This window comes from Pinus tabuliformis, chromosome 4_2 (assembly GCF_031772625.1).
Source record: "Pinus tabuliformis cultivar Carrire ecotype Pingquan chromosome 4_2, CPIR1, whole genome shotgun sequence".
In the NCBI taxonomy this organism is placed as follows: domain Eukaryota; kingdom Viridiplantae; phylum Streptophyta; class Pinopsida; order Pinales; family Pinaceae; genus Pinus; species Pinus tabuliformis.
Window position 1 is genome coordinate 357,770,078 of NC_142304.1, and position 18,183 is coordinate 357,788,260.

Sequence of the window (18,183 nt, forward strand, 5' to 3'; positions counted from 1 at the left end):
TATAGTAAACAGTAAAGTGGACTCGGTGAGTGGGAGTTGGTGACATGACAAACACACCATAAGTGGAGCAGCCGTCTCTCTCCGACGCTCATAAGAAAATCAGTTGAGACGCGGCTTCAAGGAAAAAGGTGGCATACGGCTGTATGCAAGTTTCTTGGGAGAGTGTTTATATTTTGTTTCAAACTTTTTTATATAAATTTATAAATAAGTTACCCAATAAGGTGGTTAAAAAATGCAATCTCTAAACTAGACGAAAGACAAATTTGTTGCTTTAAAGGGATTTTATATATGAAGATCCCTAAAAGAGGAATTACTTATTTTGAAGCTTCTGATAGTTGGAACGGTGGTTTATTGGGACAAATATTTTGCTTTCTGCTTCCTATTTTATAATGAAAAAAAAAAAAAGGGAAGAGGAGGTACTTGCGGGTTAAAGGAATTTGAATTTTATATATATGGAGTACAAGAACAACAACAATGGCGGCTACCTGACCTTTAAACTTAGTGGGACACGCGTATGTTAGTTCAGAGAAAGAGCCAGTTGAGACTAGAGTACAAGGACAGTGTACTATCGGTGGTATTATTCACTGGAGTCTAAATATCATACATGCATCAGAGATTGGTCCTATGTTTGGATTGTGTTTTTCTGGAAGCATGAATTCCCTTTAAATATGGGCTATTCATCCTAGGCATTACACAAGAGATTAAGGGCTTGGACAGCTACAGAATAGGCTAAGGATTTAGCTTGAGCTAGCTTCTAAGCTGAGAGATATGAGTATACTTGTTCGAAATTGTTCCAGTGAGAACAAGCTTTGTATCTTCACTCATATTTCTGATATATGCAATACATATAGCAGGGTTTTGAGCAATGGATTTCCATAGATACATATTGTGTTATGTGTCATTGACTTATCTTCTTCTTGTTCATATTGTATTCATCGATCTATTGGCTTTCACTAGTTGAAAGTAGAAGTATATTCTTGTCATGTGTTTTAGCACATTGCATGAGCTTGTGAATCTAAAGTATTTTCTATAGAAACAGGGCTCACAAACAAGTATGATGGTCACAATGATCCTAGAAACCATATACAGCTCTGTATGGAAGCTTGGAGAGAAATTTCTCGAGAAGAATGGGTACATGGTTTTATCCATACCCTAGAAACGATCCCTCAGAATTGGTATTTAGAAACTGAACTTCTACATGGCAGTGCTAGCTAGGCGAAAATGGTAGATGGATTTGTGATTCCATTTAGATTTGAAGATGATTGTCCATATATAGATACAAATTTGAATATAGTTAAGAAAAATATTTTTGAAAATAAAGTTCCAATTATCTGGCAACCTGATTGGGTTGCGCAGGTCTGAAATGTGATGGAATGCTATAACCTCACTACAGAAGAGGATGAAGATCCTCGTAACATTAATATCGAAGAGTCAAAAGGACATCACAAAGTGAATGGACCTGAGATAGAGATGCTAGATATTACACAACCACTGAAAATGAAGAAAGTAAACATAAGGACAGAAGCTGGACTGAAGTATGAGACCATAGGATATTACTGGGACGACGACGTTATCGGCACGATAACGAATTTGTTGCATGAATACAAGGAGTTGTTTCCCTCTAAATTTTCAGATATGAAAGGCATCCTAGGGGATTTGGGATTTATGAGGATTCCTTTAAAGCCTGATGTGAAGCCTGTTAAGAAGAGGTGTTATAGACTGAACTCAAAATATAAGGAAAAGGTAAAAGAAGAATTGGACAAAATGTTAGCGGCGGGGATAATTGAACTTATTGAAGAGTTTGAATGGGTAAGTCCTATGGTAGTTCAGGAGAAGAAGGCGAAAGGGAAAATTAGAATCTATGTGGACTTAAGGAAGATAAACAATGCATGCATGCATGACCCCTTACCCACCCCATTTATAGTTGAAGTGTTGGATAATGTTGGAGGACGAGGATTACTCTTTTATAGATGGCTTCTTAGGGTATCACTAGAACATAATTGCACTGGAAGGTAGACATAAGACAACGTTTGCCATAGAATGGGGATCCTATCAGTACATAATAATGCCTTTTGGGTTGAAGAATGCACCTACCATTTTTTCCACAGTTGTAATTGTAGCTTTCAAAGAGTACATGCGCAAATTTCTAGAAGTTTACTTCAAATATTGGATAGTATTTAGGCTATTAAAGAAGCATGTGTCGAGCTTGAGGTTGATGATTGATACATGTAGACATTATCAGATATCGTTGAACCTGAGTAAGTGCATCTTTTGTGTGCCATTTGGAATATTTTTGGGACATGTGGTTTGTAAACAAGGATTGATGGAAGATTCGGTGAAGATCACAGTCATTGTAAACCTGCCAGCACCAAAAATAGTAAGACAATTGCATACTATGCTAGGACACACTGGTTACTACAAGAAGTTTATAAAAGGATATGTGTAGATAACTGCACCGATGGAAAATTTGTTGAAGAAGGATGTGACTTTCCAGTGGGATGAAGAATGTTAGAAAAGCTTAGATGTGCTAAAAGAAAAGATGGTAACTGCGGCAATTCTGGTTTTCCCGGACAGGAAGAAATAATTTCATGTGCATGTTGATGCATCTTGCATAGCTTTGGGAATAGTACTATCACAACCGGGAGAAGGAGATATTAATCATCCCATTGCATTAGCAAGTAGGAAGTTTTGTAAGGTAGAAAATAATTACAGCATGACAGAGAGGGATGGGTTAGCCATGGTGTATGCACTACAAAAGTTTAGACATTACTTATTGGGAGGACACCTTAATATGTTCACATATCACTCCACGCTAAAGTATTTGGTAAATAAGCATGTCTTAGGAGGAAAGATTTGTCGATGGCTGTTATTATTCCAAGAATATGACTTCGAAGTTATATCGAAGCTGGGAAGATTGAATGTTGGGCCGGATCATCTATCTAGAATAGAGACGGGAGAAGAACCTACAATTCTTGAAGATAACCTACCCGATGCACAACTGTTTGCAATTAAAGTTGCAGATAATCACTTCCCAGGTATTATTCAGTTTATGTCCACAAGAATGGCACTCACAGAGTACACAACAAACAAAAATAAGGAATTATTGATTCGAGCAACTAATTTCTCGCTGATTGCGGGACACTTGTATAAAATGGGACAGGATGAAGTACTACACAAATATGTCCCTGAACACAAAAGCTAGAACGTTATGATGAAATCTCATGGAGGAGTCGCAGGTGGGCATTATTCAAGAAAATCCACTGCACAGAAGATTTTGAGAGTCGGGTTATGGTGGCCTACGGTGCATAAGGAAGCAAAAGACTTTTGCCAAGCATGTGATGTATGCCAAAGGTCAAGAAATCCATCTAGAAGAGATGAAATGCCACTAGTACCCAAGGTGCCCTTACAAGCTTTTGATAAATGGGAAATTGACTTTTTTGGACCAATTAGTCCACCGGGGAAAAAGACTAGTGCAAGATATATCATCACTATGACAAATTATTTGTCAAGATGGGCTGAGGCAAAACCAGTAAAGGATTGCAATGCAGAAACTGTTGTGAAGTTCATTTTTTAGTATATGTTGTCTATATTTGTCTATTCAAAGATCTTGATGAGCGATTAATGAACACATTTATTGATAAGATGATTGAAGCACTAACAGAGGAATTCCAATTTTACCATAAGAAGACCACTCCCTATCACCCTCAGGAAAATGGGATAGTGGAAGCTTTCAATAAGATTCTGGAGAATGCATTGACCAACGTGTGAAATGTAAACAAAGATGACTGGGACTTGAGGATTCTAGCAGTGTTGTGGGCATACAAAATTACATGCAAGAAGTTGACTAGGTAGACACCTTTCAGGTTGGTACATGGAAAAGAAGTAGTTATGCCAATGGAATACATTGTTCTAAGTCTGAGAATTTTAGATGTCACAAATATCGTAGACCCCGACTTGATGAACGAGAGAAATTTACAGATACTAGCTTTAGAAGAAGACATATTCATGGCAAGATTCCATCAACAAGTGCAAAAAGAAAGGGAGAAAGCCTGGCATGACAGGCACATCAAGAAGAAGATATTTCACGAAGGAGATATTGTATTATTATATGACAGTAAGTTCGCAAAGTTCCTGGGAAAATTTAAAATGCATTGATTGGGGCCATATATCGTCAAGAGCATTACAGATAGTGGTGTTGTTCAGCTCATGAAGTTAAATGGTCAGATAATTCCAGGATGAGTGAATGGTAGTTTATTGAAAATATACAGGGACGATTATGCTCCTAGACCGTCACACTGAAGAATGAAGGGAAGGAAGTCTTAGTGCCACCTGCATTTGAAAGTGGGCACACGACTATAAACTACTTTGTAGGAAGGAAATTCACCGAAGGAAGATTGCAGCGTGATACTTAGAAGTATGACCAAGTCCATAGAAGCTGCGACTAAGAGTAGGTGACTATGACAAAGGGTAATTTAGACAATGTTAGCTGGAAATATGACCGTTGGGCACTGTTAAAAAGAAATTGCCGTTGAAGGACGTGGGAGAAAATAATTTATGAAGCACAGCTAGATGTATCTAGCCCATACTTGCATTAATGAACCAAATCTAGAGCCAATCATGAGCCTGGGAACTCAAAATTATTATAAAAGTTGCATCCCGTGCCACGTTTGACACTTTGTTGCCAAAGAGAGATCAGAAATTGCACCTAAGTGAAGAAGAACCATTGCGCCTAAGTGAAGGGCACTGACTGAATCTGTGTGGGACTTGGACCAACGATTTAAGGTTTTGATGGGTCAAGTGAGATTTGAGATACCACCATAGAAACATAAGGACTGGTTCATAGCCACAATCACAGCCACATAAGAGACAGGAGAAGAGACTAGCTAAGGCCTTTGTAGCATAATTAAGAACGTCACCATGGAAGAAGATGCAAAAGGAAGTGCGATTGAGGAACACGAAGAACACCGCAGTGATGCAGAGGCATCAAAAGAGTCACCCTTTGTAATAAAAATGCGGCCAAGAAAGAAGCATAAGGTAGATAAGAGTATGGGTTTAGTGCCACTTTTCCTCATGGATGAGGACATCGATGAGATAACAGATAAAATCTAGGAGATTAACACAAAGGTTGGGGACAAGACTGATGATCGCTGCAAAGCGATCTTGGTTGAGGTATAGTAGGGCATCGTTGAGCTGAAGGCGTTGCCACAAGAAATGAAGCAACCAGAGAAGGAAACTAGCCATCGCAGTAGGAACAGAGACTGGAAACGAGCTTTAGAATGAGGATGTTACATGTGCCAGCTAGGCCCCTAAAATTTGAAGTAGCAGAAGATAAAGAGTGAGCCAAGGTGTGGCACAGTGTCCACATGAATGTTTCTACAGTACCCCTCTAGGTGTTGCATGAATTTCAAAAAGGAATCACTGCATAGATGTAGGAACAAGAGCAACATATGTCATTGTTAAAAGAAAAGGCGTAGTCAGAGAAAGAAGCGCTACAGAAGGAGTTGAAGCAAGTGGCCATGGAAAGGGAGGAAGCAAGGTAGCAACACGAACAATTGGAGAAGGCCATTACTAAGACTTGTAGCATAGTTCTAGATGTGAAGGTCCATGAGGAAAAAGAACCAGCAGAAAAGGTCGCGAAGCTCGCCTTCACGATCAAGGACTCAAATAATGTTATAGCCAAGATGAAATTTGATTATGAAGTGAAGATATCAAAGCTACAGATAAGGTTGCAACCAAGTACGCCACCAGAGGTTTGGGAGTAGAGATAAAGGGACCTCGGCACAGCATTGAAAGGCATAACTGATACGGTGACAAATTGTGGGAAGTTGCTTGACGACACGATGCAAATTTGGACCTTGCTGCAAGAGGATCCAAACATATTGAATATTGAGGAAGAATTGTAGGCCAAGCAAAAGCAGCGTGATGAGATCTTAGCAATTGTGAAGACCTTACCAGTCTTGCAAAGGCTTGCCCACGTTTCTGAAGGAAAGACACACCAAACACAAATAGATGATCTGTAGAGGAAAGCACATATCTTGTAGGAGAGGACTCAACAATGGCAAGAGGAAGCCCTAGAACGTTCGCAGGCCGTAGATGAATGATTGAAGGATTTAAAGAAAAGGGAAGCAGAGCTACTGCAGAAGACCGACGGCCCTATTACAAAAGCTTCATTGAAGGAAGTGCAAAAGGAATAAAAGTTGATGGTAGAAACACTCCATCATTACAACATAGTATACAACGAGATCACAACGAAGATTAAGGGCATCAAAGTTGAGTGACTTAGGATGAGTCACAGGTGAGTGGTGGGAGCCAGTTGGGTAGGGCCCAACTTGATCCAATTTTTGGGCAAAAGACCTGACGAAAGAAGGAGCACACCGCGTGAAGCTGGTGAAGATATATTCATCGCGCAGACTTTTAGGGCTTTTAGGATGGGATAAAGCCCTTATTTTGTAACAGGTATTGGGTAGTAGTCCTTGTTTTCTAGATCCATGGTATGTGGACCATAGTTTTTGTTTAGATGAATTGTATAAAATGATATGTAATACCTTAGCGAAAGCAATCATAAGAGATAGAAGGCAAGTAATGAAATATCATTGAATCTCTGTTTTCACATCTGTAGTGTGTATTTTTGGGAGAAGGTTTCGTAGTTGAGTGCACTGAGACCTTGAAGAGTCTTCAGCTGGGTGCGCAGACCACTTACAACTGGGTGCGTAGGTTAGAAAAGAGAATGTAATTGAAGACTTGTTTAATAAAAAAGAAGTTTTTGTGAAGTACTGTATCTCTGTATATGTTAATTGTTTACTATTATGCATCTCATTATGTATGCTTTAACTGAGTTATGCGAAGATCCGTAAGATATACTATTAGGTGTTAGAGTTTATGTGATTCTATAAGCTAATAATCTGCACGAAGTTCTTATATATGTGATGTTATAAGATTTATATATAGTAGAATAAAATACACAGCGACACTTTGTGGATATCACTTCGGTTGTGGAAACCTGGTTCTACAACCTCCCATAACTGATTTGAGTGAGACTACGGCCCGCTTGCGGGTCGTTACCAGAAGGGCCAATGGTTGAAGTTTTTGTTAGTATGTAACACACTTTGAAAACGGATCAAGCCCCCTCAAACCAACATCCATGGAAATACATCCAATCATGTGCCTATCCATTAACTAGTTAAACTTTACCCTTGAGCTTTACACTAGCAATACATACTAATATATTTAAATCATCTAGATAATTCAATTCAATATAGTCCAAGGGTCAAAACCAAGACATTACAATCCCCCTACCTAAATAAATTGTGAAAGAACGTCACATTTTTTTTTAGCCTAACACCAATTTACACACAAAATTGTTATCTCAACTGCTTAAATCCATATTTGTATCTCACATTTGAATGGAAAAAAGGCTTCTACCAAGTTATGCAAAACACTTTTTTTTTAGTTGAGGCATGAAGGAAATCTTAGATATCCCCAATTTCAAGATGCAAAGTGGAACTTTGTGTAATGAATGTTACGAATGAATTAATGAATTTGTCCATAGCAATGAAGCTATTTAAAATCAAGTTGTAGAGCTCACTATTATGTAATAAAGTGATTATGGAATCATCATTGGTGATTAAGCTCGAAAGTGTTATAGGAAACGTTTGTCTTTTGTTTGCATTTGCGCTAAACTAATGACACACATCTGCAATAAATTGTCTTTACTTCTACCTTATATTGTCTTCAATTTTTTACATTAACATTTCCATCATTCTTTATTGGAAATATGTTTTTCTTCATTCTATGAATCTCTCTTAATTTATCAAACTTTCTCAAGTATAATAAAATTATTAAATATTAATTAATTTTTGTAAGTGAATTTCTATTTTCGTTGTTTTTTAGGATTTTATTAAATATGCATATGCACTCCAATATCTTTACTCTTTCATTCATTGAATACCTTTAGCAAATCATTCATGGAAACTTATCTCTCAAGAAACGTATTTTTGGTGACACTTCTTAGATTTTTAATTAAGATAGATTTATGCTAGTTGGTACCTAGAAAATTAAGATATATATATTTTGATTCTTAATAATACTATTTATGTTTTTGTAAACTTCACATTTTATATATAATTTTTATTTTTTTATCTTTAAATGTGTCCAAAATTTTTTATAATTTAATCTAGAATTAAATTCAATTAGTTTTATTATAATTTTATTTTTATTAATAAAATTTACACCTATATATATATTAAATTCTAAAAAAAAATATCACATCAAAAAGTCATAAACTTCAAAGAACATCTACAATATTTCTGGTTTTACGTACCAAAATTGTTCATAAGTTTTTCTTTTTTCATTTTTCTCATAAAGACATCTACCCCAGAGTTATCAGTGTCAATTTTTTTTGAGAGAACTCCATCACTTTCGGCTCTGCCAAGCGTGTAATTTCTTTATCATAGTCGGAATGCTCAGATTCGTGGCCCTTAAGCTTCTTGATTACAACCATGAATTGCTAATATTCACTAGATAGATTGTCCACTACTCATGGATGACACATTTCCACCGAGGTCTCCTCTCGATCTTGAGAAGGCGATATGTCCAGGGTTGTCTTCTGCTGTTGTGAACACGCCTTTTAGCTTGTCGAGATCTTAATCTTAACGCTTGATGTCGTATTTTGATCCCACCCACCACAATTGTTTTTTTTGTCTCGAGTGGGTCGCAGGCCTTTTTTGAGGATGAGAATGCGTTTGGAAGATAATGTTTAGGTTGTTGACAAATTCTACACTGAAGTTTTTATAATCAAAGGATTGAGAATATTCTTTTTTAAGTCAATTTGAGAGTAATTTTATCTAGTCATCCTTTACTTGGGTCCAGTTCAACACAACAACACAAATATAGACAAATGAGATGAAACTTTTCGCTAATTTCTCATTGTTTATTTAGATAAAAGGACCAATTGAATTACCAATTTTTCGGAGGGCATCTGGTCAAATCCATTAAAAACGTATATTTGGCCGCCGTACCCATATCAGAGTAGCAAAAAATTTCATGGAAAAAGAGTTAATCTCTGGAAACCATCGCTGAATTGAAAGACCTACATGACCCCAAAACTAAAGACCCCTGTCGAAAACACTCTTCTGGTCTTGACTACTGCAAAATATCTTTCAAACAAAATAGCAGATCTAAATTCATAACAAGACTATGTATACTTCAGCTGCTCCAAACCTGAGACACGATTTTTTCATTTGAGACCAAAATGAAAATAAAAAAATAGGAAACAATAAAGTGGACTCGGTGATTGGCAGTTGGTGACATGACAAACACACCATAAGTAGAGCAGCCGTCTCTCTCCGACGCTCATAAGAAAATCAGTTGAGACGCGGCTTCAAGGAAAAGGGTGGCATACGGCTGTATGCAAGTTTCTTGGGAGAGTGTTTATACTTTGTTTCAAACTTTTTTATATAAATTTATAAATAAGTTACGCAATAATGTGGTTGAAAAATGCAGTTTCTAAAGTAGACGAAAGACAAATTTGTTGCTTTAAAGGGACTTTATATATGAAGATCCCTGGAGGAATTACTTATTTTGAAGCTTCCGAGAGTTGGAACGGTGGTTTATTGGGACAAATATTTTTCTTTCTGCTTCCTATTTTATATTGGAAAAAAAAAAGGGAAAAGGAGGTACTTGCAGGTTAAAGGAATTTGAATTTTATATATACGGAGTACAAGAACAACAACAATGGCGGCTACCTGCCCTTTAAACTTTCGGCCGTCCTTTCATGCATGGGACAACCACTAGTCGGACACGCGTATTCTTCTTCAGGTTTTTAATAGCCAACCGACAGGAAAATTTGCGTTCTTGATGACTTTAAAATTCTTTAGTAACAATTAAAGATATGAATCAAGCATGCCGCGTAGGTTGTGGTAGAGTGGAGTAGCTGAGCAGTCTTCTTCCATTGAATTCAATGTTAACGCGGCCGAGTACTGCCCATGCCTTTATATAAGGAAGCGTCCATATACCCAAGACATACAGCCTCTTCTTTCTTTCCTGTTTCTTGGGTTCATTCATACATCCAAATCTCAATTAGTTCATTCATGAGAATGATGGCCATATCTATGTCGCTCCGCCTTTCCCTTATCCCTCTTTTGCAGGCGTTCGTAATGTCATTCCGGATGTCGTACCCTCAGCTTTCTAGTAACTTGATTCCACATTTTTATGACCATTCATGTCCCATGGCGGAACAAATAGTTCAATCGGTCGTAGAGAAGGCGGTGATGAACGAAACTCGAATGGCAGCATCCTTACTCAGTTTTCACTTCCATGATTGTTTTGTTCAGGTCACCATTATTTTCCTTATGCACATTGATCTAATTGCTTAGTAGTAAAATGTATGTAATTATGGGTGAAATTTTAATGGCATGATAGGGGTGCGAGGCATCTTTGCTGCTGGATAACAGTTCATGTTGAAATAATAATTTCAATTGCAGATCTATTTTACTTTGCGATACGATCTTATCGCAGATCGCAAATAGCATGCAGCTCACTGCCTCCATCTGATCACTTGAATTCTTCCGATGCGATCCGATCGTATACCCATATGTGTCATGCCTCCCCTGTTTTGCATAGAATACGATTTTGCGATGCGATCAAATCACAAATCGCATAATTCAATGAATGAAGTACAGCCTGCAACATGAAATTGACGTGGAGTAAAAGTTTTATTTACCGCCAGTTTTGTGAGTAAAATAGCAAATGTGAGTAAAACAATAAATGTAATTTCTTGTGGGTTGGTAAAAATAGGTAAGTTTTTAATTTTTTTAGTTTTTTATCCACGCATGTAGTTTTTGGTTTTATGACACAAGTAAAACATATGTATTGTCGTGGTTTTAATTTTTTTTTGAGACATGTAAAGAAATGCAAGGGGAAGCACACGCACTGGTGCGCATGTGTAAAATACACAGCAGTGTAAATGTAATATTTATTGTAATGCAAAACAGTGCAAGGAAGTTTTTTGTTGGTTAATATGTAAAAAGAATTTTTTTTCTTACACAGCAGTGTGAAGAGTTACAAGGTAAAACAGAGCATTATCCTTTATTCATTATTTGTTTTGGAATTAAACAGAAAATTCGCAACAGTGGTATCAGAGCTTGTCCAGGCTCTTTGAAGGTGTCAAAGAAGCTGAAGGGAAGGATTTTCATGCTGCATCAGCTTCTCAGTAGGGTGAAGGCTCAATCAATAAAGGATCCAGGTATTTCTCAAAGTTTTTTTTTGTTGTTGTTGAAGACATTCAATGATTTTTAAATACACAGTCAAATATTTAAAACATAGCTGAGAGTGCAAGGAATGGCTGGATCCAACACCAACACTAGCATAGGTATTTTTAATACTCAGCTCCCACAATTTAATGGGAAAAACTATGACTATTGGGAAATAACCATGAGAGCCCTGTTTGCCTCACAAGATTTATGGGAACTTGTTGAATATGGGTTTGAAGAACCAGGAGATGAAGATGAGTTTAATAGATTAACTCAGGCAGAGAAAGATCTGTTGAAGAGCAATAAGAAGAAGGACTCAAAAGCCCTCATATTTTTGTATCAAGCAGTGCATGAGAGTGTGTTTCCAAGGATAGCAGCATCTAAGATATCCAAAGAAGCATGGAAAACTCTCAAGACAACCTATCAAGGCATGGAGAAAGTGAAGACAACAAAACTACAATTGCTGAGGAGAGATTTTGAGAATATGTGCATGAAGGAGTCAGATAGTATTGACTCATTCTTCACATAGGTGATTGGTCTGGTCACACAAATAAGATCTCATGGAGAAACTCTTGAAGAAAGGAGTATTGTGGAGAAACTGTTGAGGGTCCTATCCTCAAAGTTCGATGTGATTGTCACCACCATAGAAGACACAAAGGATCTCACAAACTTTTCAGTTGGTGAACTTTATGCATCACTGATAACACATGAGCAAAGGTTGAGTAGAAATGAAAAATCATCTCTAGAACAAGCCTTTATGACCCAGATGTCATTTGGAAGAGGAAGAGGTCAAGGCAGAGGAAACAACAGAGGAAGAGACAGAAGCCAAAACAGAGGTGGAAGGAACAGTGCAACAAATGCTCAAGGAAGATGCAGCAATCCAAATCAGAACCAAGGCCAAGTCAGCAACCAACAAAGTGGACAACATCATGCTCAAGGACAAAGGTATGAAAAATCCAATGTCCAATGTTATTATTGTAAAAAATATGGGCATTATGCCAATGAATGTAGGAAGAAGCAGCATGATATGAATAATAGATCTAGTGCAAATTTTACTAGAGAAAATATCAGCCAAGATAATGTGTTGTTAGCTTCTAACATGGCTGAAACAAACAGTGAAGATATATGGTTTCTAGATTCCGTTTGTAGTAACCATATGACAGGAAACATAGCCCTGTTTTCTGTTTTAGATCAAAATGTGAAATCACAAGTCACACTTGGGACTGATAGTAAAGTTTCTGTTATGGGAAAATGAGAAGTCAAAATATTCACAAAAAAAGGTGAAAAGGAAACCATAACAGATGTCTATTATGTTCCTGGAATGAAATGTAACCTCTTCAGTATTGGACAGCTTGTTCAAAAGGGTTACAATGTTTTCTTTGAGAATGATGTATGCACCATCATGGATAGAAAACCCAGGAAGCTATGTACCGCTAAGGTGAAGATGACAAGGAACAGGATGTTCCCTCTCAGGATGAAAACAATTTTAAAAGATGGAGGTGAAATTGCAGCAGTTACACAAGAGGCTTTCCAAAGCGAACCAAAGGATAAAAAGTGGTTGTGGCACTTGAGATTTGGGCATCTCAACTTTGGAGGTCTTAACTTGTTGAGCAGAAAAGGCATGGTAAGAGGATTACCATTAATAGAGAAACCAGACAGCCTTTGTGAAGGTAGTATATTTTGAAAACAACATAGAGAAAGTTTTCCATCAGAAAAAAAACATAAGGGCAAAAGCACCCTTAGAAATTGTCCACTCAGACTTATGTGGACCAATGCAAGCTCCATCACTTGCAAGCAGCCAATATTTTCTAACATTCATTGATGATTTTACTAGAAAAACTTGGGTTTACTTTCTAAAGAACAAAAGTGAAGTGTTTGAAAAATTTCGCAATTTCAAAGCACTTGTAGAAAATCAAAGCGGGCTGCATATCAAAGTTCTAAGAACTGATAGAGGAGGTGAGTATATCTCCAAGGAATTCCTACGTTTTTGTAGAGAAAATGGAATCCATAAGCGGTTTACAGCTAGGTACACCCCGCAGCAAAATGGAGTTGCTGAAAGGAAAAACAGGACAATCATGGACATGGCAAGGAGTATGCTAAAGGAAAAGCATTTTCCAAATGATTATTGGGTTGAAGCTGTACATTGTGCAGTGTATATTCTAAATAGATGCCCTACAAAAGCAGTGATGAACAAAGTGCTGGAAGAAGCATGGAGTGGGAGAAAGCAAGGAGTCACCCACATGAAAGTTTTTGGATGTGTGGCTTATGCACATATTCCAGATCAGCTAAGGAGGAAGTTGGACAACAAAGGGGAGAAATGTATTTTCATTGGTTACAGTAAGGAATCCAAAGCTTACAGGTTGTATATCCCATCTACCAAGAAGTTTTTTGTGAGTAGAGATGTTCAATTCATTGAGGAGGAAGCTTGGGATGAAAGCATAGAGAAAATAGTGAATGTTAAAAATTGTTTGTCTCATGATGAAGATGATGAAGAGATCGCTGAAATACATCCCCAAACAACAACGCCAACACAAGAACAGCAAGAGACACCATTGAGGAGAAATGAAAGTGCTTCTCCAAGCACACCACAAGGAGGAAATTCAAGTGCTTCTTCAAGCACTTGCACACCAAATGAAAGAGGTAAGAAATTCAGAAATTTAAGTGACACTTATCATGAAGGTATGAATTCTTTATTTGCTTTATATTGTCATGTTGATGATCCTATTCATTTCGAAGATGCAATTAAGAATAGGAAATGGATAGAAGCTATGGATGAGGAGATCAATGCCATAGAGAGAAACAAGACATGGGATTTGGTTGAACTACCAAAAGGAAAAGAAGTCATTGGAGTAAAATGGGTCTACAAGACCAAGAGTATTGTTGAAGGCAAAATAGAAAGACACAAGGCAAGGCTGGTTGTCAAAGGATACAAGCAACATTATGGGAGAGACTATGAGGAAACTTTCGCACTGGTTGCAAGAATGGAAACCGTGAGAGCAATGATGTCCATAGCAGCACAAAACAAGTGGAAAGTTTACCAAATGGACGTGAAGTCAGCATTCCTAAATGGAGTGTTAATGGAAGAGATTTACATTGAAAAACCTCTAGGCTATGAAAAGAAAGGCCAAGAGCACAAAGTGTGCAAATTGAAGAAAGCTCTTTATGGGTTGAAGCAAGCGCCAAGAGCGTGGTACAATAGGATAGAATCTTATCTACTGGAAAAAGGATTTGAGAAGTGTGAGGGAGAACCCACCCTCTACATCAAAGAAAAATATGGTAAAATACTGATTGTTGTGTTATATGTTGATGATATTATTTTCACAGGTAATGATGATCATCTTATTGAAAATTTCAAAACAGTCATGAAAGAAGAATTTGAAATGACTGACATGGGTTTGGTGAGATACTTCTTAGGAATAGAAGTAGATCAAAATGAAAATGGAATTTTTTTCTCACATGCAAAATATGTTGATGAAGTGTTGGAAAGATTTCACATGCAGGAGAGCAAGACAGCAATCACTCCCACAGTGATGGGATTGAAACTCAGCAAAGGGGACAACAACAAGGATTTTGATCCTAGCTTGTATAAGAGCATAGTTGGCAGCCTAATGTATTTGACTGCAACTAGGCCGGATATAATGTTTGCTGTTAGTTTAATTTCCAGATTCATGGAGAGGTGAAAAGAAGCACATTGGCAGGCGGAAAAAATGATTTTGAGGTATGTTAAAGGTACTAAATGGTTTGGCATTTTATATACTGTCTCAGAATGTTCAGATTTAATTGGATACACTGATAGTGATTGGGCTAGAAGTGTAGATGATCGGAAAAGCACATCCGGTTATGTTTCTCACATGAGTTCATGAGCCATTTCATGGGCTTCTAAGAAACAACCTATTATAGCATTGTCTACAGCAAAGGAAAAATATGTGGCAGCTACAGCAGCAGCATGTCAAGCAGTTTGGATGAGAAGAACGTTAAGGAGCTTAGGCCAAGAGTAGGCAAAATGAACGGTAATTTTTTGTGACAATAGCTCAGCTATTGCATTATCCAAGAATTCGGTGTTTTATAAGAGAACGAAACACATTGATACAACATTTCATTACATCAGGGAATTCGTAAACAATGAAGAAATTGTCTTAAAACATTGCAGGACTCAAGAGCAGGTTGCAGACATTTTTACCAAACCATTGGGACATAGAAGTTTTGAATTTTTGAGGAAATGTCTGGGTATGACTGATAACACAACAGTTGAAATTAAATGGGAGTGTTGAAATAATAATTTCAACTGCATCTCTATTTTACTTTGCGATGCGATAAGATCGCAAATCGCATGTATGCTCACTGCCTCCATCTGATCACTTGAATTCTTCCGATGCGATGTTGCGATGCGATCCGATCACATATCATAGATCGCACCCATATGTGTCGTGCCTCCCCCTGTTTTGTGGCGAATGCGATTTTGTGATGCGATCAAATCGCAAATCGCATAATTCAATGATTAGAGTACAACCTGTAACATGAAATTGACGTGGAGTAAAAGTTTCATTTACTGCCAGTTTTGTCAGTAAAACAGTAAATGTCAGTAAAACAGTAAATGTAATTTACTGTGGGTTGGTAAATATAAGTAAGTTTTTAATTTTATTAGTTTTTTATCCACGGGTGTAGGTTTTGGTTTTATGACACAAGTAAAACATATGTATTGTCATGTTAGTTGTTTTTTTTTTTGAGACATATGTAATGAAATGCAAGGGGAAGCACACACAGTGCACATATGAAAAATACACAACACTGTAAATGTAATCTTTATTGTAATGCAAAACAGTGCAGGAAAGTTTTTTGTTGGTTAATATGAAATGTAATGCGCAGCACCAGATGTAGAAAGAAATTTCTTTTCTTACACAACAATGTGAATATTTACAAGGTAAAACAGAGCATTATCCTCTGTTCATTATTTGCTTTGGAATTAAACAGAAAATTCCCAACAGTTCAACCATTGTGAGTGAGAAGGGATCAAATCCCAACAATAACTCTACCAGAGGATTTGAAGTCATTGATCAGATTAAGAGTGAGCTGGAGAAGGCCTGTCCCAAAACTATATCTTGTGAAGATATTCTTGCTATTTCGACTCGTGACTCGGTGGTCTTGGTAATAAGTCATATACTAATCTCTTTACTAGCCAGTATCTCAGTATAACATATATAGATCTCTTCGCTAGCACTTGATTTCCATGACAATATTATAATCTAGTAACTAATAGTTCCTAATGATATGTTATAAATGAATAATATCAGAGTGGAGGCCTAGGTTGGGAAGTTTTAATGGGGATAAGAGACTCGAGGAGCGAATAATATCAGAGTGGAGGCCTAGGTTGGGAAGTTTTAATGGGGATAAGAGACTCGAGGAGCGCAAGTTTGAGTGGGTCGAACAACAATATCCCAGCGCCCAAGTCAACTCTCCAGACTCTCACTCATTAGTAAGTTTAAACGCCAGGGTCTGGATGAGGTAGACTTGGTGGCCCTTTCAGGTATTTATATATCGTATTTATAACTTGCAGCGTCATAATTTGCAGTTCATTCATTTTGTTTTACAACATCCAATATTAAGTGGAGATTATTAAGTAATGACATACAAATGCAAATGCCAATTACGCAGGAAGTCACACGATCGACCAATCTCGATGCACAAGTTTCAGGCAGAGACTTTACAACCAGAGTGGAAATGCGCAGGCAGACTCCAGCCTAGACAAATCTTACTGTAGTCGGCTCATATCTGGGTGCCAGAAATCAGGAGGAGATAATAACTTTTCAGCATTGGATTTTGTAAGTCCTACGAAATTCGACAACTACTACTTCAAGAACTTGCTGAGCGGGTATGGATTGTTGAACTCAGACGAAGAATTGTTCGGAAAGGGCCAAGGGACGACGATGGAAACAGTGAAGGATTATGCAGAAAATGAAGAGCTCTTTCTCCAACAGTTTGCAGAATCCATGGTAAAGACGGGGGACATCAGCCCTCTTACAGGCACCATGGGAGAAATTAGGGTGAACTGTCGTACTGTTCTTAGTTGATCAGAACTTGATTTACATTGCTTTATCTTATGTTCCCCTTTGTAGCTGTCATCAAAATGTATTACAAAATAATTATTTCGAGCGCATTCACATCTATAATAATTATGCCGTCAGTGGACTATTTAGTTTCAAATAGGGTGAGACAATCAACAGAAATTAGTTCAACCTGCACATGAAATTGCTATGTAAGAAGTATCTGCACACAATCGAAGCAACGTGGTTCAATCAGTATATCAAGATCTTGAGATTCACCATATTTGATTTCTCTGTACCCTTTTTCAACTGATTGTGCTTTCCCAAAATAAAATTAAAAATAAAATAAAATGGAAGTTTGGGGTTTCGTCAAGGTGGTATACGTCATTTGAATATCAAAGTGATGCTACTCTTTAAATTGTTTAAAAAAATAGATAGTATTTTAAATAGAAGTTGCCATCACGTTTTAGTGAATTCATCATTTAAGTTTAAAAGTTTACCGAATTTTATAGATGGAGCTCATAAAACCTAACGTCCAAATTGAAGTCATACGGAAGTAGTCTTGGCATGACAATTATGGCAATGAATGAGTTGTTAACATCTTTCTTTGTAGGGTTGTTTAGGTCATGCAAACAATTTCGATTATTATTAGTAAGTGCGGGATGAATCATGAATGTATCATGTGTACTAGCAAGCGACAATAAATGCTTTAATCTATGGAAAAACATTCGAGGAATTACATCTAAATAGGTCATGAAAAAAATGAACATAACCACTAACAGTACATGTTGTTGGAAATTTATGTAGCTTAATGTCAATAAAAATTACAATAGAAAAATATGTTGATCCACTTGTGCCAATGGTTACAATTCCTGTCAGCAATATTTTTATTC

At 37.2% G+C, this 18,183-nt stretch overlaps 1 protein-coding gene across 1 annotated transcript; it reads left to right on the plus strand.

The window, feature by feature from the left end:
* Positions 1–1,368: 1,368 nt before the first annotated feature.
* On the plus strand, positions 1,369–17,317 carry LOC149169400 (peroxidase 49-like). Its single transcript, XM_089425181.1, has 6 exons — positions 1,369–1,809; positions 10,146–10,331; positions 10,420–10,456; positions 16,240–16,394; positions 16,604–16,722; positions 16,936–17,317. Exons 1-6 carry the CDS (start codon positions 1,369–1,371, stop codon positions 17,315–17,317), a joined length of 1,320 nt encoding a protein of 439 aa, XP_089281307.1.
* Positions 17,318–18,183: the final 866 nt, after the last annotated feature.